This window comes from Schistocerca serialis, chromosome 3 (assembly GCF_023864345.2).
Source record: "Schistocerca serialis cubense isolate TAMUIC-IGC-003099 chromosome 3, iqSchSeri2.2, whole genome shotgun sequence".
Classification (NCBI taxonomy): Eukaryota; Metazoa; Arthropoda; class Insecta; order Orthoptera; family Acrididae; genus Schistocerca; species Schistocerca serialis.
In genome coordinates this window covers 917862191-917886274 of record NC_064640.1, presented here as the reverse complement: position 1 = coordinate 917886274, position 24084 = coordinate 917862191, and the positions used below count along the sequence as shown (strand labels likewise).

At 39.3% G+C, this 24084-nt stretch overlaps 1 protein-coding gene across 3 annotated transcripts in view; it reads left to right on the top strand.

Moving 5' to 3' along the window:
- The window catches only part of LOC126471177 (protein sickie-like), a 749505-nt gene that overhangs the window by 589916 nt on the left and 135505 nt on the right, over positions 1–24084 (top strand). For all 3 annotated transcript variants that reach the window (XM_050099283.1, XM_050099285.1, XM_050099284.1), the window contains 3 exons: positions 3529–3607; positions 23053–23228; positions 23315–23463. In XM_050099283.1, coding sequence (XP_049955240.1) covers positions 3529–3607; positions 23053–23228; positions 23315–23463 — 404 coding nt within the window. The remainder of the gene's footprint in view (positions 1–3528; positions 3608–23052; positions 23229–23314; positions 23464–24084) is intronic.

The window sequence follows — 24084 nt, the reverse complement described above, 5'->3', positions numbered from 1 at the left end:
CAATATTTATAAAAAAAAATTAAATAAATAAAAATAAAGAGAGGGGGAGGGGGGGGGGGAAATGGAAAAGATGTTATTCATCTCATGTTGTTTACAAGTATTGTAACTCCTTTGTTAACAGTAGCTAAAGTCTGGTTAACTTAATAAATTAATCTTGTGGAACGTCAAAATATTCTGCTTTTTAATTGATAATTATGTTATTCTACCAAGAAGCGACAGAAGACTTGGTTAAGAAAATGTGTCATTATGCTTTCCTCTTGCCCTGTTTCCCTTTTACAGCCATTTCAGACTTATTGGATAACTATTAATAAAACTGCACTGCATTAAATTGGCACAGATCACAAACAAATGGCTGATTACAAAATTATTGTGTGAAGTGGACTCATATTCGGAAGGATTGCAGCTTATTTCACATTCTTGCTATTCTATTTTAGGTATTTTGTTGTTCTGCTAAGTGAGTTCAGGTGAATGTTTGGATGGTTCCTTATAAATACCACAGCTAGTTACCTTCTCCATCCTCATTTAAACTATCTTAATCTCTAATGAGCTGAACATCAGTGAGATATAGAACTATAAACTTCTTTCTTATGTTAAGATTCCACTGTTAACTGCAAGCAGTCATTTAGCCACAGCCATTACTGTAAGTGTAGATTCCGTGGAAGTTACCAGTATCAAAGCAGTGAGGGTGGGTTGTGAGCTGTGCCCAGATAGTTTAGTGGTAAGAGCATTGCATCCAAAAGGTGAGTCCTAATCCCAGTACTGCACACAGTTTGAACCTGACATTGCCTACTTCCCTATGGAGTTAAAGATTCATTCTGGTTATCAGTATTAATTTAAAAGGAGACTCCTCATGTATAATGACAGCAGTGCAAATTCTAAATCGGTATTACTTTGTTTGTAACCAGAGGGTTGGTTAGTCTACCATAATTCTGTCCACTTTTGAAAACACTATAAGATGTATGTTTTGCGAATAAAAGTTCATCGAGTCTTTGTGTTTTGTTTTTATTTCAGGTAGGTATTTTGAAGTGAAAGCTCCATCATCAGGGTTTTCAAGATTCACTCGAGGTTTTTTATCATGACCAGATGAACCAGTTGGACCTGCATGTTGTGAGAATCTGCTTCCCAGCTTGTGGAGGAAAGCCTCAGTTGAACCTGGGAAATCCTTATGATGGAGCTTTTAACTGTGAAATACATTTTTTTTGGGGGGGGGGAGGGGGGGCAAAATCAATATAAACAACTAAAGTGCAGAAAGTTTTGATACTTATGTTCGTAAAATATGCATACATTTCATTTTCTTTGTGTACTATTTAGGATTTGGCAGAAATGGGAGCTCCTCATGAAATGTTACTGATAGAACCAAATCTCTGCTCTCCCATTGTAATTTCGGTATGTAAAAACTGAAAGGAGTACGGAAACATTTCATTGAATAGTCAAAGTGTGGAGTTGTAGATAAGCATGTAAACAAGACTGAGAATGTTTGCTAACTTTAGACAAATCCTCCTTCAGAGTTATAGCATACATGTATGACTCTACAGCTGAATTGTGCTATGCTACAGCTTAGCTCGAAGGGGTGACTGATTGTGTTAGGTGGAGTGGGTGAGGGGAGGTAGGATGCAGGGAATGGGAGGCAGGATTGAAGAAGGGTGGCTGATGACTGGTGTGACGGAGGCAGCAGGTGCACAGCTTAGAGTTATGCCACTGGTGAGCTCATACTGACCACGGGCAAGGGGTCTGTGGACAGTATACACTAGTGTGGAGGAGTGGGGTGGAAGGAGAAGATAGAACAGAGAAAGAGGGAAATGTGGTGTGTGTGTGTGGGGGGGGGGGGGGGGGGGGCTTGTGGTGGGGCATGGTAACAATTGTGACCACCATGCACATAGCTGCCTGCCTCACATTTCATTGGAAATACAAAGACGTGATTGTTTCAAAAGAAATGTGATTGTGCATCAATCCTTCCTTTGTATGTTACTGTTATAGCAATTTAAGAAAATTCTTCATTTGAAATGTTGATTGTGGTTCCATTAAGTTCAATTGAATGGCGCTAATGAGTGGAAGTATTGTATGAAGACACAGTTAAAACTGCTGGGTTTTTTGCTGTTATCTGATGTGTGAGTGTCATGTATTATTACATTAATCCTTTAGTTCTTTTGCTTCAGACCATAACTTTTCATGTTGATTTGTCTAAAACATTGTGTGCTACTAAGAAATAGTGTTATTTGAATTTGGACACTGTCTTCAAGCATCACTGAGAAGTTCATTTCTGGATTCTAGTGATTCCTTGTATAATGTACACGGTTCAGAGCTTGACAAGTCCATTTGAAATGTTTGTTTCCGAGTTTTGCATTCCAGTGCAGTATTGCAGTAGTAAAATAAAAACTATGGTGTATGTAGTTTTGTCCATATGCTTGTTATGATATTTATGTTGTGATATTTGTGATGTAATGACTAAGAAATTGTGCTGTAAAATAGTTTAAAAATCTGTTTCAACATAGTTCTGTGTGTGGGTAATTTATGGTGAGATGTAACATCATTTGAAAAGCATCTTCTCTCTATCGTGCAGATGTTGTGAATATCACTGTGAATCATTTCCTTGACTGATGTGGTTAGTTACTCAATTTTAGTATTGTGCAGATTTCTTGCAATTGATAATAATGAGATCTGTTACAGAAGGAGTTGTTCAGATAATTTCCAGATATCTAAGAGCTGTTCTTAATTGGTCTTTTCATAAATTCTGCATTTGGCAAACAAAGAAAAGAAATGGATTGTTTGATGATAATCATGTAGATTTGATGTGCTGTTTTAGAATCTCAGTTCTTTGTGAAATAAACTGTAATTTCATATTTGTTGTCATTCCCAGAACACACAGTTACGAGTAATATGTTTGCACAAATCATTCCACTCATCTACTCTGTACCAACATCAGAACAACATATTTCAGAGGCATAAGTGAATTACCAGCATATAACTACAGCAGATCAGCAGTTCAAAGTATCTATATGTTAGTTTTTATTGTTAATGTTGTTGGCTGTGAATATTTGAAATGCTTGAAAGTTCCATCACTTTTCCATTTGATTGCACCGGTATACTGCTTTTCTCCTGGCAGTTCCATTGCCATTCAAGTAGTGTGACATGTTCACTTTGTAAGTGTTATTTTATGTGGATCTCCATGGCATAGGCGGTTGTTACTAAATAATATATCCAAGAAAAGCGGAGTTGTCATTTCATTTGCGAAATTTCCAAATGAATTGGAAATAAAAGTAGGTATTATTTGATTTGGAGCATTCCACTTATTTAATTGCTTGTAATGCTTGAAAGACTGATGTTTTCTGTAGTTAGTTCATTATCACTCTACCCTTCAGCTCTGAATATTATTTTATCTTCCTTGTGTATTGATACTGCATGTCAACATCATAACATTGTTGAAAATATATTCAGTTATAATGACGTATTTTAATTTAAAATTCATTGCAGATATAAACTCAATTTTGGAGAGTAGTAGTTAAAAATATTGTTTCTGACCATTTCCAGATCTGATGACTCAAGCACGTCTGGCTCTGTAGCAGACCTGTGTGGAGCTGACCATCGTCCTGGCCATACGCAAAGCAAGGTAGCACACTAGAATTTTTTGAATGAGACTGTAGTTCGATTTGTAATTATTGGCTTCGCCAGTTTAGCAGTGAAGCTCTTATCCAACCACAGGTCTTAACTAGTAAGCATTTGTTTACTATTTTGTTATCTTTATATTAATATTCGTAAAGTAGCCCACTGTGAGGTGGTGCACGCAGAAAACAAGAAGGTGCCCAGGTAGTGTGGAACAATAGAAGTTTATTTCTAGAAGAAAGGAATATAAGAGTGTATCCTGATCTGTGAGAAGAATTGTCATTCTATGAATACAGTTCCAGGAAGATGCAAGAGAAAGCACACAGTCTGTCACTATGTTACACTGCCATAGGTAAAGTTTGAACCAACCGCAGACACAATCAGTTTTTACACTAGCACAGACCTAGTCCTGGTGTGCACTGTCAGAGACTTGTCATATATTGCTTGGATTCGTGGTTGGTTTTAGACTCGGATTCAGACTGCCAGAGAGCTGCAGGCAGCAGTCTTATAAAGGCCACCTTGCATATGGATATGAGGAAGTGGCTGCATCAGGGTGGCTACACGGATGTTAGATAGTGCTGTCTATATCTGGTGATCATGGTGCCCTCATTACTGCAGTGGTTGTCAGAGTGCTGTGGAGCTACATCAGCTGCAGATGTCTGGCAGTGTAGCAACCCACAGGACAGTGTTGTGTGTTCTGGGTCATCAGGCACCAGCTGTAGACGGCATTCCTCTTCCCTGTGGAGGGAGGTGGCGAAGCCCTGTTTATGCATAGGTGGTGGCCGTGGTGGAGGTGATGGCCAAAATGAGGCAGTATTAACAAGCTGTGTGCTGTCAAGTTGTGATTCCCCTCCATGCTGCCAGTTACCAGATAGTTCTTTTAGTCAAACTGTCCTCTCTCACAGTGTCTTTAAGTCCATCTCTGGCAGACTCAAATAACAACAAACTAAAGTTTATCATAATGTCCTCTAAAATTCTTGCTCAGTTTATATTAGTATTGAGTGAAAGTACAAATTGATAAATTATTTTTAAAAGATTTTTCGTTTGATAACAAAAATATCTTGTTTTTATGCATATGACAGTAGCTGCATTATTACTGACTGTTTTACGCATTCATTTTGTGCTCATTTCTATTTAACATGTGAATGTGTTGCTGGACAGAACATGTACTGGTTGCTGGTTACCTGGATCCTGTCTCCCCCCCCCCCCCCCCCCCCCCCTCCCTCTCTCTCTCTCTCTCTCTCTCTCTCTCTCTCTCTCTCTCTCTCTCTCACACACACACACACACACACACACACATGTGCAGTAAATCCCTCCATTAACAAATATCCTGTGATTCCTCAGGACATGTCTTATCAACAAGTCTCTTCTTGTATTCTAGTTTTGCTACAAATTTCTTCTCTCCCACTTTGATTCTGGACCTCCTCTTTAGTCATTCAGTATCTCCAGCCAATCTTCACCATTCATTTCAGAAGCTTTTATTCTCTTCTTGTCTGAACTGTTTATCATCAATGTTTAACTTTAGTACAAGACTACACTCCAGACAAATAACTTCAAATAAGATATACTAACAATTGAATTTAAAATTCAGTATTAAACGATAACTCATTTTTTAGAAACCCTTTCCTTGCTATTATCAGTTTGCATTTTGTATCCTCTGCCCTTTGGCCATTTCCATTTATTTTCCTGCACATATAGCAAAACTTGTCCACTACTTTTATCATCTTACTCCCTAATATGATTCCCTCAGCGTCATAAGATTTAATTTGACTGCAGTCCATTTGTTAATATCCATGTTATAACCACTTTTCAACTTGCTATCCATTCTGTTCAACTGATTTTCCAAGTCATTTGCTGTTTCTGACAGAATTATGTCACCAATAAACCTTAGTTTTTATTTTTTCTATCTGAATCTTAATTCCCTTTCTAAATTACTCTCTGGTTCTGCTAAGGGCTACAACCCTGTCTCATCCTCTTTTCAAATACTGATTTCCTTTCACATCCTTGAACACTTACAACTGCAGCCTGGTTTCCCTACAGTTTGTAGACAGCCTCTAGAATGAATTTTCACTCTGCAGCAGAGTGTACACCGATTTGAAACATCCTATCAGTTCCACAGACTAGGTATGCCGCGTTATTTTGGGAGGAGAAGGCGTACGCGCCTTACAGTGTATTAAGCTATTGATAATATATCTATTACTATGAATATCAGAGTAGGTGTGCAAACAGACACTGACATCTCAGATGGGGGAACCATGGCAGTGCTCCCATCTTTGATTATATATATAAATATTCATTTGCTACCAGTTGCTACTATACATATCTTCGATATGCTAGTGTACTATGTGTGGCGTTCAAGGTACTTTGTGTTTCCCACTGACTGAGATTGGAATACGGAACCTCTTCCTTTCTCAGGACAATGCTCCACTAGCTGAACTATCCAGGAATGAGTAATGACCCATTCGAACAAACTTTTGCTCCTTGTATTTTGTCCTTACTAACTTAAGATATTTGAATAGTGTATTCCAGTTAACATTGTTAATAGGTTTCTCTTTATCTGTAATTGTTTTCAATGTAGGTTTACCTTTAAGTTCACTAGTAAGTTCCCCAATCATGCTGCCATCATAGGAGGAGACTTTAATAATCCTACAATCAATTGAGATAATTACAATTTTGTAAATGATGGACATGACAAGACGTCCTGTGAAACATTGCATAATGCATTCTGTGATAACTACCTGTAACAGATTGTTTGGAAGCTCACTCATGATGGAAGTATATTGTATGTAATAGCTATGAACAGTCTTGACCTCTTGAAGCATGTCCACATAGAAACCAGTATCAGTGACCATGAGGCAGTTGTAGGAACAATGATTGCCAACATACAAAGGGCGACTAGAACAAATTTATATTTTCAGCAAGCTAGAAAAGGAGGAAGTAGTATTGTATCTAATAAGGAACTAGAAACTTTTAGTTTAGGAGAGGAGCATGTAGAACTCTGGCTCAGGTTTAGAATAATGCTTGACCATTCACTGATAGATTTGTACCTAGTGGAACAGTTCATAATGGGAGGAACCCTTCATGGTATACAGTCACTCTAAAGAAACATCTAGAGCAGGGCTTCACAACATACGTGCTCGCGGAGCAAGCTGTGAGCAGCAAGGCGCGAGCACGGAGCAACGTGAGCACGCTACCCCCACTACCGGACCAGAACGGACAGTGGGGAGAGTCACATGGGGCACACAACAGCTGCCGCCAGTCAATGTAAATCCGCGGCCACCTGCAGGGATACCACTCACGAATTATTACTGCGACAAATGAAACAAATAAAGGAGAATGTACACATGCCACATAATTTTATTAGCTTAGTGTATGCCTCTACATTCGCATTAATTTGTGAACTGTTACACAATAAAAGGTGTCACTGAAGTGTGGGATTCTCGGTTATCTTGTACTTTTTGCCCTTTACAATTGCGTCTATGTTCGGAGTAATTGTTCTTGTGCATTTTAGGCGCAGCATGCAGTTTAAATTTCGATCAGACAATGCGTTTCTCAGGCGCGTCTTGTTACATTTCATTGGAGAGAACAGTTGTTCACAAACATACGTGGAACCGAACATTGATATTATTGTAGCCGCCAGTTTGTGCAAACGAGGAAATCTATCCTGAGTGAAGTGTCTGTAGAATTCCAAAATGTTTTTCTTGTTCTGAAATTTGTCTCTGTATTCTCTGTCACACTGCAGGTCAATAATTTCTTGCTGCAGCTCAGGATGAATCTCTTAAATATTCACTGAATATGGAGAGAACAGATCAAAATCACTGTCTAGTGCTGTCAGATCTTGAAAGCGCTGATCAACTAAACTATGTGAATAACGTTCACAGTCTTTGTGAACATCTTGCATGGATGATAATTTAGGAAAATGAGCTAGGTTTCCTGTTTCCAGCTGACTCACCCAAAGTGTCAATTTCATTTTAAAAGCTTGTATTTGATCTATGAAATGAGTAATTACCAGATCTTTACCTTGTAGTAAAATGTTCAAAGCATTCAGATGGCTAGTTAAATCTGCTAAGAACGCGAGATCAGATTCAACCATGCGCGCGCATTTCCCCTCCCTCCCCACTCCGCGACCTTGCACCTGCTCGCGAGCACGTGTCTGAGCAGACGCGAGTACTCGCGCTCAAAACCGGCCAGTTGTTAAGCCCTGATCTAGAGAAACAGAGACTACTGCATAATAGGCATAAAACAAAGCTTAGGGCTGGAGATATGGAACTGCTGAATGAAATGCATTTCTACATCTACATCTATATGGGTACTCTGCAAATCACACTAAAGTGCCTGGCAGAGGGTTGATCAAACCACTTTCACAACAATTCTCTATTATTATTCCACTCTCGAATAGTGCGCGGTAAAAACGAACACCTATATCTTTCCGTGTGAGCTCTGATTTCCCTTATTTTATTATGATGATCATTTCTCCCTATGTAGGTCAGCATCAACAACATATTTTTGCAATTGGAGAAGAAAGTTGGTGATTAAATTTCGTGAGAAGATTTCCCCGCAATGGAAAATGCCTTTGTTTTAATGGTATCTATCCCAAATCCTGCTGCATTATGTTTGTGGCACTCTGTCCCCTATTTTGTAATAATACAAAATATACTGCTCTTCTTTGAACTTTCTTGATGTACTCTGTTAATCTGGCGAGGACCCCAGACCATACAACAGTGCTCCAAAAGGGGGCAGACAAACGTAATACAGGTAGTCTCTTTTGGAGATCTGTTACATTTTCTAAGTGCTCTGCCAATAAAACACAGTATTTGGTTTGCCTTCCTCGCAACATTTGCTAAGTGTTCTTTCCAATTTATTTCCAATTTAAATTGTTCGTAATTGTAAGTCCTAGGTATTTAGTTGAATTTGCGGTCTTTAGATTAGACTGATTTATCATGCAACAGAAGTTTAACAGATTCTTTTTAGCACTCATGTGGATGACCTCACACTTTTCATTATTTGGGACCAATTAACAATTTTTGTACCATTCAGATATCTTTCATAAATTGTTTCGTAATTTGTTTTGACCTTCTGATGAGTTTACTAGATGATAAATGACAGCATCATCTGCAAACAACCTAAGACGGCTGCTCAGATTGTCTCTTAAATTGTTTATATAGATAAGGAATAGCAGAGAGCCTATAACATTAACTTGGGGAAAGCCAGAAGTCCATCAATTACTATGTACTATGACCTCTCTGACAGGAAATTACAAATCCAATCGCATAACTGAGACAATATTCCATAAGCACCCAATTTCACTACAAGCTGCTTGTGTGGTACAGTGTCAAAAGCCTTTTGAAAATCTAGAAATGCGGAATCAGTTTGAAATCCCTTGTCAGTAGGACTCAACACTTTGTGTGTGTAAAGAGCTAGTTGTGTTTCACAAGAACGATGTGTTCAAAATCCGTGTTGACTGTGTGTCAATAGACAGTTCCCCTTGAGGTAATTCGTAATGTTTGAACACAATATATGTTCCAAAATCCTGCTGCATATTGATGTTAATGATATGGGCCTGTAATTTAGTGGATCCCTCCTACTACCTTTCTTGAACATTGATGTCACCTGTGCAACTTTCCAGTCTTCGGGTTTGACTGTCAAGAGGACAATCCCTGAAGCCTTCACCAACTACTGTAGAAGAATATAATCCCAGGATCTCTCACAAAACCCAAAGAAATTCTGATTACACACACACACACACACACACACACACACACACACAGGGTGTCCCATTTATCTTGACCAACCGAAATAACTGTTTGCTCAGATGCAAATTACAAAACGTTTCAAGCAAATGTTCTTTAGCCATCAGGGGGACATCAGTCAGCACGATTGCCTTCATTGTAGCTTTGTTTTTTTTACAAAGATATGAACAGCAGTATGACTTTTTTAAATGGTACCCTATATTTTTTATTCAGTAACTCATTTCCTCTCTTAAAGACTATTAAAAAATGTATCACGGTGTACCATTCACTGAAACACAACGTTATTAATTACATAACACAACGTTGATGTTGACGCTCCCAGCACTTCGTGCAGGTACTCAGGGTAACGGAACACATCCACGAGCTGATGTTGACAGAGGAAAAATGTAAACATAAGTAGAATGCACACCTGTCATTCCATCAACCATCATCAGTTGAAGAGTTGCGTGAGTAGAATGTACACCAACAAAGGGGAATGTAAGTTAGCTGAACAGTAATTGCAATACTGTTTTCTTATGTACGGGTACATTTAGGACAGTAGTTTAGTCCTTTTAAATACTGTTGTGTAGAGTAGGCATACAGTAAAGGCAGTCCTTCCTACAAACTGCATCGACATAATGTTTCTTTTATTGTTGTTGTTGTTGTTGTTGTTGCTGTTGAAGGTAAGCGAAATGCTACGCAGGCAGCTGAACTGTACAGAGAGCGATATCCTGACAAGAACCCACCTTCATGATGGAAGTTTTCTCGTCTTGTTGTGGCGCTTCAAGAAACGGGATATTTCAGCCCATGACAACGCAATCATCGTAGCACTCGCACAGACGAAACTGTCGAAGTTACTCTTCTCGCTTCCGTTGCTATGAATCCACATGTGAGCACACGACAGCTTGAAAATAAGATTGCTATTCCTAAAACCAGTGTATATCGTATTCTTACATGTCACCAGTTTCATCCTTACCATGTACACCTACATCAAGAATTGCATGGGAATGATTTCCAGAATCGTGTACAGTTCTGTCAGTGGGCACAGCAGCAAATCCTCTCATAGATTCTTCTCCAATGTTCTATTTACCGATGAATGTTCCTTCTCAAACAAAGGACAGGTAAATACAAGGAACATGCATTATTGGTCCAGTGACAACCTACGATGGCTTGGACAGGTGGAACATCAGCGTCAACGGGGAGTTAACGTCTGGTGTGGGATGCTTGGTACTTCAATTATTGGCCCATATTTTGTCAATGGAAGTCTAAATGGCACAGCATATGCCAACTTCCTCAGACAAATTCTTCCTCCTCTCTGGATGAAGTGCCACTAAGAACCAGAATGCTTATGTGGCATCAACACGATGGATGTCCAGCACATAATGCCTTGCGTGCACGTCGTGTTCTGAACCGAAGGTATCTTGCCAGATGGATTGATCGAGGAGGAACAGTTACTTGGCCTGCTAGGTCTCCTGATTTAAATCCTCTGAACTTTTTTCTTTGGGGATGCATTAAAGACATTGTCTGTCGCGATACTCCAACAACTCCAGAGGACATGCAGGAACGTATCATGCTTGCATGTAATTTTCTTCAGCAGGCAACACTGGAAGCAGTAAATAATTCTTTCATTCAACGAGTGCACCAGTGAATCAATGTCCAGTGCCACCACTTTGAGCACGTTTCAATGTTCCACTCCTGGGCAATGGTACAGGAGAGCCGAAGTCAATTTTGTGTGTGTTTTTACTTGGTTTTCATTTGTTTTTCGACAACTCGAGCAAGTGGACTAGTTTGTGATCCCGGGCTCAAAGTCAATGTTGTGTTATGTAATTAATAATGTTGTGTTTCAGTGAATGTTACACTGAATTTTTGAATAGGTCTTTAGGATAGGAAATTAATTACTGAATAAAAAACACAGGGTACCATTTAAAAAAGTCATACTGCTGTTCATATCTTTGTAAAAAATAAAGCTACAATGAAGGCAATCATGCTGATTGATGTCCCCCTGAGGCTAAAGAACATTTGCTTGAAACATTTTGTAATTTGTATCTGGACAAACAGTTATTTAGGTTGGTCAAGATAAATGGGACACCTTGTATATATAGGCTGTTAGTGGTGCCAATGTTAATGTGCAAACAGTCATGGACAAGGCAGGAACTGAAATTGAGGGTAGCAAAGCAAAAGCAGAAACACTGAACTTGGTTTTTGAAATTTTCCTTTACAAATGAAAATCCAGGGCTATTGCCCCAATTTAATTCTCAACAACTATAAAGGTTAGTGTTGTGGTTGGCAGGAGAGCCAGCACCATGTTACTAGAGGAGGCCAAAAGGCATGCGTTTTAGCTCACGCAGGCTGGCGTGAGCTCTGGAACAGGACAAGGAAATTAGAATTTAGAAAAACGGATGTAGCTGGTGGAATACTTAACTTTAATCCATTAATGATGAACGCCGCTCTTGACGGTACATGATTCACAATATCAATAGTAACTGAATATGACGCCTTGCTAGGTCGTAGCAAATGACGTAGCTGAAGGCTATGCTAAACTATCGTCTCGGCAAATGAAAGCGTATTTTGTCAGTGAACCATCGCTAGCAAAGTCGGTTGTACAACTGGAGCGAGCGCTAGGAAGTCTCTCTAGATCTGCCGTGTGGCGGCGCTCGGTCTGCAATCACTGATAGTGGCGACATGCGGGTCCGACGTATACTAACGGACCATGGCCGATTTAAAGGCTACCATCTAGCAAGTGTGGTGTCTGGCGGTGACACCACAGTTAGTGTTATAGATATTAACAAATTAGGAAAGGAATAGATTGCTTCTCACCATAAAGATGATGTGTTGAGATGCAAACAGGCACAACGAAAAGATTGTTACATATTATAGCATTTGGGCAAAGCCTTTTTCAGCAAAACACACACACACACACACACACACACACACACACACACACACACACATTCACTTAAGCAAGAATACCTCATGCACGCATGGCGCTGTCAATGGCAGCTCCGACCGGAAGTCATTGGCTTCTTTGCTGAAGAAAACCTTGACCGAAAGCTGTAATGTGTAACAGACTTTTTGTTGTGCCCATCTACAACTGAACGGGTTTTCTTTAGGGTAAGTAGCCATCTATCCTTTTCCTAATATAGGCCTCTGATGATGCAGCAACTGAAAAATGCATTGGCATTCCGGTCAGAGCTACTGGTGGTAGTGGTCATGTGTGCATGAGGTGTGCTCGCTTGTGTGTGTGTGTGTGTGTGTGTGTGTGTGTGTGTGTGTGTGTGTGCGCGCGCGTCCTTGGCTGGCCGAAAGCTATAATGTGTAACAGTCTTTTCGTCTTGCCCATCTACAACTGAACAGGTCATCTTTACAGAGAGTAGCAATCTGTCTTTTTCCTAATATTTTTGATATTCCAACCTGGAGTTTCATTGTTTGATACCGATATTAGTGTCAGCCTTGTTGAGAAGCAACTAATTCAGTGAAATTGAACAAAGCCCCAGGGCCTGATCACCATCAGATCCTATACTGAATTTGTGGCTGATTAGACCTCCGTTTAACTATAATATAATGTAGGTCCCCTCACAAAAAACCAAGGGCAGTAGTTATAAGAAAGCATGAGTAACGTCCTTGTACAAGAAGTGTAGCAAAAGTAATCCATTTGTTGTAAAACCTTAGAACATATTTTGAGCTCAAACATAGGCTGGCCATATTTCAAAGAGCAAAAATTGGGACACTTGTACTTATACTTCATACTTACCTTCGTTACTACACTTTAGCTTACATTTCTGGTCAGTTATTGTGATATTTTGATATCAATAAAAGGCCTCTGATGATGCACCAACTGAAAAACCCGTAGCAAGAATGTATCTTCATTTTGTGGATTGGAAAGGAAAGTGTAAGTACAATAGACGTATATAAAATTCTTTTCTTCAGAAATAAAAAAGACTGATATATCCTTTTTATGATAATAGCGTGGATATATTTCCTGCAATGTTTAGTCATTTACTACACTGCCAGGAAAAAAATTAGTACACCTGGAAAGACGATGTCGATTTTGATCCAATGATGGCATATGCCACCTGGAGGATAGTAGATGTAGTGATAATGGTGTCAACGTCTTCTGCCAACAGATAGTGTAGTGGCATAGCTACCAGAGTGCCATCTGTGTCTACTTTGTGATAAGGGAACGCTCACAGCCAGAAGGCTCAGTGTGGTGCAAACATGTGAAGCAAACAGGCAACCATGCCACAGAGAGGCACTGTGCTTCCTACAGCTAACTGAGCTTCCTAGTGGTGGATGGTCATTTTGGAAAATTGCCACACAAGTTGGTCGTGGTGAGTCAGTTGTGCAAAAATGCTGGTATCAGTGGTCATACGAGCATTCTCACATCCATAGACAATGTTCTGGGTGTCCATGCAGAGCAGGTGCCCGCCAGAATTGTTGTATTGTAAGGTCAGTAATGGCAGATTGTACAGCTACCACAGCGCAGATAAGAGGGCTTGTGAGCCTAGACAAGTCAACAAGAACTGTTGCGAAACAGTTATTAGCAGTGGGACTGTGGGCAAGCACACCTCTAGCTAGTCTTCCACTCACACGGCAGTGTCGACATGCACGGCTCGACCACTGCCATCAGAGGATTACTTGGGATATGGAAGGGCCACTGTGGTCTTCATTAACTGTGCCTGCATGCAAGTGATGACCATTTGCACGTACAACATAGACCTGGTGAGCACTGTCTTGTAGAGTGCATTCATCCAAGATGCACTGTCCACACGCCATGTCTTACAGCGTGGGTTGCAGTACAAGGTGCGGCGCTTAAATCTGGACAAATTAAACTTTTTTTTCTTAAAGCAAATTTATTAAAACAAAATACAAATGAAAATGAAAATCCTTTTACATATAAGTAGTGGTATCTTTCAAGAGTAACATTACTTGATGTAACCCCTTCCGGCTGCAATGACTGCAAACACTCTTTAAAACAGTGCTGTCCATGTTCGCGAATACTGCTTTAATAGGGGTGCATAGAGATGCGACATTAGGGTGCCTCATCTTATTGGTAACTCTTTCGACTATGCTCCAAACACAGTAGTCAAGAACGTTCAAATCCGGGCAATTCGGGGCCAGAACTCCTTTGACCAGAATGTTTCGACGTTATCCGAGAGCCACTTTTGGACTAAATGGCTCATATGAGCACCAGTCCTGTTAAAAGACATATTGTCTCCCCGAGGCCACAGTTACCATCCACAGTTCCACACATTATTCATCAGACCTTGCAGATGAACTTCTTTTGTGACAGTTTCTCCCATTTCAAAGAAACGTGGCGGCTTGATATCACCCCCACTGGACACAACACACAAGATATGAACCCCAGGCTTCACTGAAGTGTTATACTTCGCCACAATACCATAAACAGTTGATCTTGGGTACCTGAAGAATGGAATTATTCCAGTGGGTGAACGCCCAGTGCGAAGACTTTCAATAATCATGGCTCTTCAGTTATACTCAGCACTTGTCTGTAACATCTCGGCCATTTTGAGGTTCTGATTGTTCAATAGCTGCCTATGGCTTTCGAGAACACCAATCGTGACCTCTGGCGAAACTACAATGTTGCAGGAAATTCCAATTGAAATTTTTCCGGATTTAAGTGCCGCACCCTGTATGCGACAACTTCTGTTCACCTTTGGTGTTTGTGGATGGGATACTAACAGGGGCATGGTACATGCAGGATGTTGTTGGACCCGTTCTTGCAACAGAAAGGTGATTCAGCAAGACCTTCAAACTTGTCTCCAACTGAGCACTTGTGGCATATGATGCTTCAACAAACAACTCTTACAGAACTGCAGCAACAGTGTGAGCAGGCATGGAATAACATATCCCAGGACAGTTTTCACCATCTGTACGAATGACTGGGTGCCAGAGTCTGTGCCTGCATTGTCACCCGTGCAGGCTACGCCACATACTAACATGGGTGTTTCAGGGTGGGTTGATATGTGGTACCTCATAAACGCTTGTGCTATTATTCTGTAAATGTCATCGTTTCGGGTACTCCATATGAACTGTTGCAACAATAAATCTTGAGTGAATTGGAAACCTACAAAAGTGTGTACCAAGTTTTTTCTGGCAGTGTATTTTAAATAGCTACAATTCGTTAATACTAAAAACTATGTAATAAGCTGATTAATAATCAGATACAAATTTCACATTTCATTTTAAGATTTATCTTTGCTAGATTTATGAGAAGAATGAATTGATTCTTGCAGGTCCTTGTTAAAAAGAAGATAACCACAAAATTCCATGCAAGATAGATTGAAATAAGTTTTCACAATAACAACTGCTGTCATTTTATCAAAACTAGCATGACCTTTTCCATCATGCCAGTATATGTTAAGCAAACTGAAAACCCTTTCGACTGCAGCGTTTGACCTTGGGAGATATAATGCAAAATTAACAATTTTCTCTACATTTTCCACAGATACTTTACAAATTTCACATTTTGTAAATCTTGCATTCCATCTTTCTTCAAGAGGCACTTTCTTAGGGACCCAATCTTTTATATGCTGTTTCATTGTGTTCTTAACCTGTTCAATTTCATAAAATAATGACTTCTCATTGAAAGCAGACAGAATAATACCATAGTGAGACAAAAACCTAAGACAATCCTGAACATGACTCGAGTGAAGTAGATTGTTGCAATGAATCCAAGATAGACAATGAATGTCTGAATACTGGCCCAAGGTCCACTTTGTGTAATTAACACAGTCATAAAAAATCGAATGATTTGAAGAATCCTTTTTCTGTAATTATTGCTTCTCCCACAAGATTTTTCAACATTTCTTTGTAAGATTAAATTAGAAATATCAGTGAGTAGATATATTGTCTCTCAATGACTTCTAACTGATCTTCTAATAATTTCAACCATAATGTCGACAAGCTATTAGAGACAAAATTTTGCAAAATTTAAGGATGGTTGTCTAGGGACAAAAATATCCAGGACCCTCTGCAAGGCAGGAAGAAAAAAGCAGCCACCTTTTTTTTGTGTTTGGTAAACTAACAGAATTCTTTTAAAGCATGTATTTTAACACTATATGTTTCAAAATATTTGCCAATTGATGTTGAGGTGATTGTTTTCAAAATTTACAGATCCTCTGCTGCTGATTGAACACTATTATGCAAAATGTGAGCACCAACAAGTGATTTGTTTAATTTTTCTTGAAGTTTCTGGTAAACATTCTACGTTCCATTATGTTTGACTCGCCCAAAATTGGTGTTTGCATTCTCTGCAGAAAATGCAATTACTTCATCCATTAAACCATGTTTTGTCAAAATTTTCTCAATAAATTGAATTTATGTGTCAGCTGTTTTGTTTGGAACATTGCTAATATTCAAAATTTTTACTTTCATGCCAAAACCAGGAATGTATATTGAATCACGAATGGAATAGTTTTCATTGCTTTTTGGTTTGAGGGATCAGTCATTATAGAAATGTATTTTGTCCCCTTGTAATTCATTAGCTAGTGCTGTAATAACTTAGGACACAAACACATTAACAACAACTGCTTTACTTTTAGTTCTAGCACAACAATACATAGGCCTGCCGAAATACTTAATGATGAAAGAAGTACAGTCAATTGATCAAACGCTATGAATGTGATAGATGGCATGATACGCAAATGTACCTTCTTCAGCAGCCCGTTTTAAATCCGGCACTTAGGGCATTTCTCTTAAAAAATGAAACAACTTTATCATTTATGTTACTTTCTTTAAGAAATTAACTCTTCTGTTTGGGCATTTTGACCGGATACCACACTTTCTTAGTTTAATATTCACTTTCACTATCTACTAACAGTAATAGGTACTAACTATGTCCGCACAGGTGATCATCTGTTGACTTTCATTTCAAAGTCAGAATTTGTGTCAGTTGTTCCAAAAACCAGTAGACTCGAAACTTTGACACTGAGTGAGTTAAATCTGCCAACAATGCACCGCCCTATCGTTTGACTCTTAGGGCAAGCATGTATACATGCCAAATAATATTCAATAAGCACTGCTAACACATGCTGCATTGCTCACATTCTTCACAAAATTAACTTCCATATGGCTGCAGTCCCATTACGAGAAGTAGTTTAAGTGATACTTTTTTATACTTTCTTTGATTTTGTTTTTACATGTCTCAAGGACCATAAAGTGGAAGGTCGGCAAGTTAAGGATGGCTGTCAGGGCTAATTAACACTTGCTTTTCTTTTCAACACATCTATTACTCTTCTGTTAGTCATAAGATAAGTTTAAAAAAATGTGGTATATATTGTGAAAATATATTTCTATTGTGTTGTACTTGTAGGAAGTTTATTTTTCACAAATATTTTAATATGTGAAAACTATTAAGGCACACATTTTGTTTCTCGATTGAAAACCGGGACAGATGTGTGTCCCAAATGATTTTCTCGGGACACAAGGACATTTATGTGAAAACTGTAACTGTCTCATCGAAACAGGGATGTCTGTTCAGGCTACTCAAACATAATGAGGTATATCGGACATAATGACCTCTTCCATGACAATCAGTATGGATTTCAAAAATATCAGCTATGTAAAACTGAACTCATGCTTTTCTCACATGACATCCTGAAAGTTTTGGATCAAGGCAGTCAGTTAGAAGCAGTATTTATTGATTTCTGAAAAACTTTTGACTGAGTACCACATCTGTGCGTATTATTGAAAGTATGATCATATTGAGTGTCGAGCAAAATTTGTGACTGGACTGAGGATTTTTTGGTAGGGAGGATGCAGCATGTTATCTCAGATGGAGTCATTGGCATATGTAAAATAATTTTAGGTATGCCTCAGGGCAGTGTGTTGGGACAGTTGCTATTCATGTTGCATATTATTGACCTTGCAGACAATATTAATAGCAACTGTAGACTTTTTGCATATGATGGTGTTATCTATAACGAATTACTGTCAGAAAAAAGTTGCACAAATATTCAGTCATATACTGATAAGATTTCAAAATGGTGCAAAGATTGCCTATAAAACAAAAAAGTGTGGTATCCTATCACAGCAGTATCAATTAGTCACAGTCGGAATCAGTTAACTTATACAAATACATGGATGTAAAATTTTTTGGGATATGAAATGAATCAGTTAACTTATACAAATACATGGATGTAAAATTTTTTGGGATATGAAATGGAACAATCTCGCAGGCTCTGTCATAGGTAAAGCAGATAACAAACTTCGGTTTCTTCATAAAATACTGGGGTAACACTATCAGTCTACAAAGGAAATTGCTTACAAGTCACATGTGCAAACCATCCTAAAATATTGCTAAAGTGTGTGGTACCCATACCAATTATGAGTAACTGGGGATTTTGAATGTATACAGAGAAGAGGAGCACAAATGGTCACAGGTTTGTTTGACCCATGGGTATGTGTCACAGACATGTCGAAGAAACTGGACTGGCAGACACTTGAAGATAGATGTAAACTATTTAAAGACAGCCTGCTTACAAAATTTCAAGAACTAGCTTTCTTCTACATCTACATAGACATGGATACTCTTCGAACCACCATATGGTGCATGGCAGAAGGTTCCCTGTACCACTACCTTTCATTTCCTTTTCTGTTCCATTTGCAAATAGAGCAAGGGAAAAATGACTGTCTGTATGCCTATGTATAAGTCCTAATTTCTTGTCTCTTATCTTCATGGTCCTTACGCACAATTTATGTTGGAGGAAGTAGAATTGTTTGGCAGTCAGCTTCAAATGCTGGTTCCCTAAATTTTCACAATAGTATTTCTCAGAAAGAGTGTTGCCTTCCCTTCAGGCATTGCCACTCGAGTCCCCAAAGCATCTCCGTAATAATTACATGTTGTTTGAGCCTATCAGTAACAAATCTAGCAGACCACCTCTGAACTGCTTTGATGTCTTCCTTCAATCTGACCTGGTACAGATTCCAAAAACTCAATCAGTACTCAAGAAAAGGTTGCACCAGTGTCCTATATGTGGTCCCCTTTACAGATGATCTACTCTTTCATAAAATTCTACCAATAAACCGAAGTTGACCATTCGCCTTTCCTCTCACAGTTCTCGCATGCTCATTCCACCTCGTATCGCTTTGCAATGTTATACCCAGATATTTAAACAACTTGACTGTGACAAACAGGGCACTAGTAATACTGTATCTGAACATTAAATGTTTGATCTTTCTACTCATTCACATTAACTTACATTTTTCCGCATTTAGGGCTAGCTGTCATTCACCACACCAACTGGAAATTTCGTCTGAATCATCTTCTATTTTCCTGCAGTCACTCAACTTAGACACCGTACCATACTCCACAGCATCATCAGCAAACAACTGCAGATTGCTGCCCACCCTGTTAGACAAATTATTTATGTATATAGAGAACAGCAGCAGTCCTATCACACTTCCCTCCTGCTGATACCCTTGTCTTTGATTAACTCTCGCCATCGAAGACAACATACTGGGTTCTATTATTGAAAAAGTCTTCAAGCCACTCGCATATCTGTGAACGTATTCCATATGCTCTTACCTTTGTTACCAGCCAGCTGTGGGGCACCATGTCAAATGCTTTCTGGAAGTCTAGCAATATGGAATCTGCCTGGTGCCCTTCATCCACAATTCTCAGTATATCATGAGAGAAAAGGGCAAGCTGAATTTCGCGTTAGTGATGTTTTCTAAAACCATGCTGATTCATGGACTTAAGCTTCTCAGTCTAAAGAAAGTTTATTATATTCAAACTGAGAATATTTTCAAGTATTCTCCAGCAAAAATAAGTTGGGGATATTGGTCTGTAATTTTTCAGGTCCGCTCTTCTACCTCTCTTATATATTGACGTCAACTGTGCTTTTTTACAGACACTTGGGACTTTGTTCTGGGCGAGAGATTCATGATAAATGCAACCTAGGTAAGGGGCCAAAGCCATAGAGTACTCTTTGTAAAATTGAACTGGGGTTCCATCCAAACATGGTGATTTATTTGCTTTCAAAACTTTCAGTTGTTTCTCTACACCAGGTATGCTTATTACTGTGTGGTCCATACTGGAGTCTGTCTGATGGTCAAATGACGGTATGTTTGTATGATTGTCCTGTTTGAACTATTTTGTGAATGTGAAATTTAAAACTTCAGCTTTTGTTTTATTATCTTCAACTGTCACACCAAAATGGTCAACAAGGGACTGAATGGAAGCCTTAGACCTGATTAGTGATTTTACATGTGACCAGAATTTTCTCAGGTTCTCAGCAGATCTTTTACTAAGGTGTGACTGAGGTAGTTGTTGTATGCTTCATGCATAGGTCTTTTCACAGATGCATGAATCTACTAACTGTTGCTTGTCATCATTTGCAAATTCTCTTTTGAACCAAGAGTGCAACAGCCACTGCTTCCTCAGCATCCGCCAAACTTTGTTATTAAACCATGGTGGGTCTTTTCCATCCTTTATCCACGTACTAGGCATATAACTCTCCAGACCGCTTTGGGTGCACTAGAAAGTGCCTCGGAAGCAGAACCCATGTGCAAAACAAGTAACATTAGAGTTGTCCCATGTGACGCCAGATTCTCCGCCACCACTACACGCTGAGGCAGCAGCCTGAAGGTGACTGATCATAGCTGAAAGCACATTCAGCTGTCTGCGAACTGCAGCCAGCTGCTCCTGCATCTGCAAGCAGCAAGCACACATCCTAGCCTTCCTAGGAAGACTAATTGAAGAAGTTAACTATAAGAGCAGACAGTCCTAGATATGCGACTTGCTACCCTCCTGATGTCTCACCAATGGACGCTGATGCATTAATGAGCTAATTAGCTGGCTGCTGAGTGAGCAACTACTGCACTACAGACTAAATGAATTTACACTTACAGAAACATGTGAGTAAACCCCTTAAACAGAGAAACATGCATGAAATTTAGCGAATATACTACGAAAAAAATTACAGGAAAAGATAAGCACATAAATCTCTGCAGATGTATATAAGCTGAGAGCCGATTCTAGGAATATGCTACAACCAAAAATGGTTCAAATGGCTCTGAGCACTATGGGACTTAACATCTGAGGTCATCAGTCCCCTAGAACTTAGAACTACTTAAACCTAACTAACCTAAGAACATCACACACATCCATGCCCTAGGCAGGATTCGAACCTGTGACGGTAGCAGTCGCGCGGTTCCAGACTGAAGCGCTTAGAACCATTCGGCCACCGCGACCGGCACGCTACAACCCCTTGTGGATCACTCTCTAGGGATCATGAGGACAAACTTACATACATTGCAGCTCCCATAGAGGCATTTAAACAGTCTTTCTTCCCACATCCATGCGTGAGTGAAATAGGAGGAAGCCCCAATAGCAGGAATACTGCAAAGTACCCTCTGCCATGCACTTCACAGTGGTTTGCAGAGTATGGATGAAGATGAAGGGTCAGTTATTTCTTTTATAGATCTGACGTTTCTCTGGAACCCAAAGTTATGTTCCGTAAGGTTGGCTTCTACCAGTCTTTCCAGTCTTCTTGAAATAATTCGCCTGTACATTGCAACCATGAATAATTAAATTGATGCTTCAGTATTATGGCAGTATGTTCGACCCAATTCTGAGGGGATGCTGTCTACTCAATGTTCCTTGTGTCAATTTAGGCTTTTCAGTGCTCTGTTAAGTTCTGTTCTCAGTATCATCTTTCCTATCTTACCTTTGTCCACTTCCTCTTCTCTGTCGCTATTATTGTCTTCAAGTATGTTTCCTTTGTATAGCTCTTATAAATATTCCGCCAACCTTTCAATCTTCCCTTCTGTGCATTGTTTGACTTCCCATCTGAGCTATTGATATTAATTTTTTTTCCAGTGGATTCTTGGTAGATTACTGTCACTAGTAAAGTCTGCGGAGTGGTCAAAATAGTCTGTTAATGGCAAATAGTGTGTTAATGACATCCTAGAAATGAGTAAATATAATAATTTGCTGTATTGTGGACTTGTGGAATGGTAGCTTGGAATACAGACAAGTACTGGAAGATGGTATTTCAGTCTTCAAGCTTGCATTCTTATCCAGAGCACAGAAGACGTACATGGACCCAGTATGGTGTCCCAACAGGGAAGTTGTTTATTCCTCTTTTAAATTTTTTGTGGCCCAATCAGGTCTCAACATTCAACACTGGGAAAAATAAATATATCTGTGTGTGTGTGTGTGTGTGTGTGTGTGTGTGTGTGTGTGTGTGTGTGTGTGTGTGAGAGAGAGAGAGAGAGAGAGAGAGAGAGAGAGAGAGAGAGAGAGAGAGAGATGAGAGGGGGTGTGGCAGGAGAGGAGGGAGGAGGGTGGGCAGTGTTTTGTCATATAACTGAGGTGCCATGTTCCAGTTCTTGTTTACATACCTACCTTCTGCTCAGTGTTCCCGGTGTGTGGGAGTGGGTTATCTTTACTGCCTATTCTGTATACAATCTACATAGAATTTTTCAATATCTATTTGTTCTATCTTTTGGATGTTGTAGCTCTTCTTAATTCCTGTGTTTGCAAAGAAAAATTGGAGAGAAATTCTGCCTTATGCAAGACACTGTATATATTGTCCATTTGCATGATGTTAACATGTCCCACAAATAGCTGGTGCACACATTACTTTCTTTCCATTTGTGACAGGTTGTTGTAAAAGGAAGAGTGTTATTGTGTCATGACTTGAATTGTTGTTCTTTCTTTTATACATCGTCATATCACAAGATGAAATACAATTTTCAGCAGCAGCATCAGAAGACTGCGCAGAGTAGTAAGCTTGTTGTCTCCAACAACAAAAAAACAGTGTCTGCATCATTTAATCCTGGTGAGGTGCCTCAAGTAGTCTACAGGGTCGTCGGTACTCATTCTAATGCAAAAAAGTCTGACAGCAGTCAGCAAACTGATTATAGTGCCTTCAGGTAAGTCTTCCATTTCATTCATTTGTCCATTTTTTAAATTATCCATCCTGTTTGTGCTCTGTTTAAATTTCTTATTTGTATTGCAGACAAGTTTCCAACAACCAGTGGAAAAAGTATGTCGAGGGAGGATTACAGAGAGGAAAATCAGACTTGGAAGTGGTGAGGCCACGTTCATCTCCCAACAATGGGCAGACAGCACGTAGGCCAGAGAAGAATGAAAAATTGCGAAGGATGGGTAAGTAACATAAAAAATGTCATACTTGTTAGGTGAAAACAACCTCTTATCGCTGGGTCTACTATTTGAAACAATAAGGGAGGCTATTTTAATGAGTGACTTTCATTCACAGTCCATGAAGATTAATGAGAAGACCCTAAAGACCCCAAACCTAAGTTCATTAAGCTTTCAACATCTCTCTGTGTCTTTGAGGACTTGCAAATCCAATGAAACACAAATAGTACTATTTTGGATGTATGCTGGCTTCAGAGCCTTCCTCAGAAATACTTCACAACTTTGAGATATATGTGATGCCTTAATCCCATTTACAAATACCATGCATGAAAATTGTCTTTCCTCATGTTAAAAAGTTTCTCATGATACATGCTTGTAAAGGGTTCTGTATCTAGTCCATGCTTATCCACATGTTCCTGCCTTTAATAACCATGTATGCTGCTATAACCAGTAAGAAGTCATGAAAATGAGAATTATTCCCTTCTGCCTTAACACTCCTTAATACTCCAATATGAGACATTTGTAAGTTTGTGAGACATTCAGTCAGTGCCTTAGAGCAATATCATTATCATCAATAATGTGAATTATTATTAGGTTATCCTTGTGTTCTGATACTTGCACTCAACA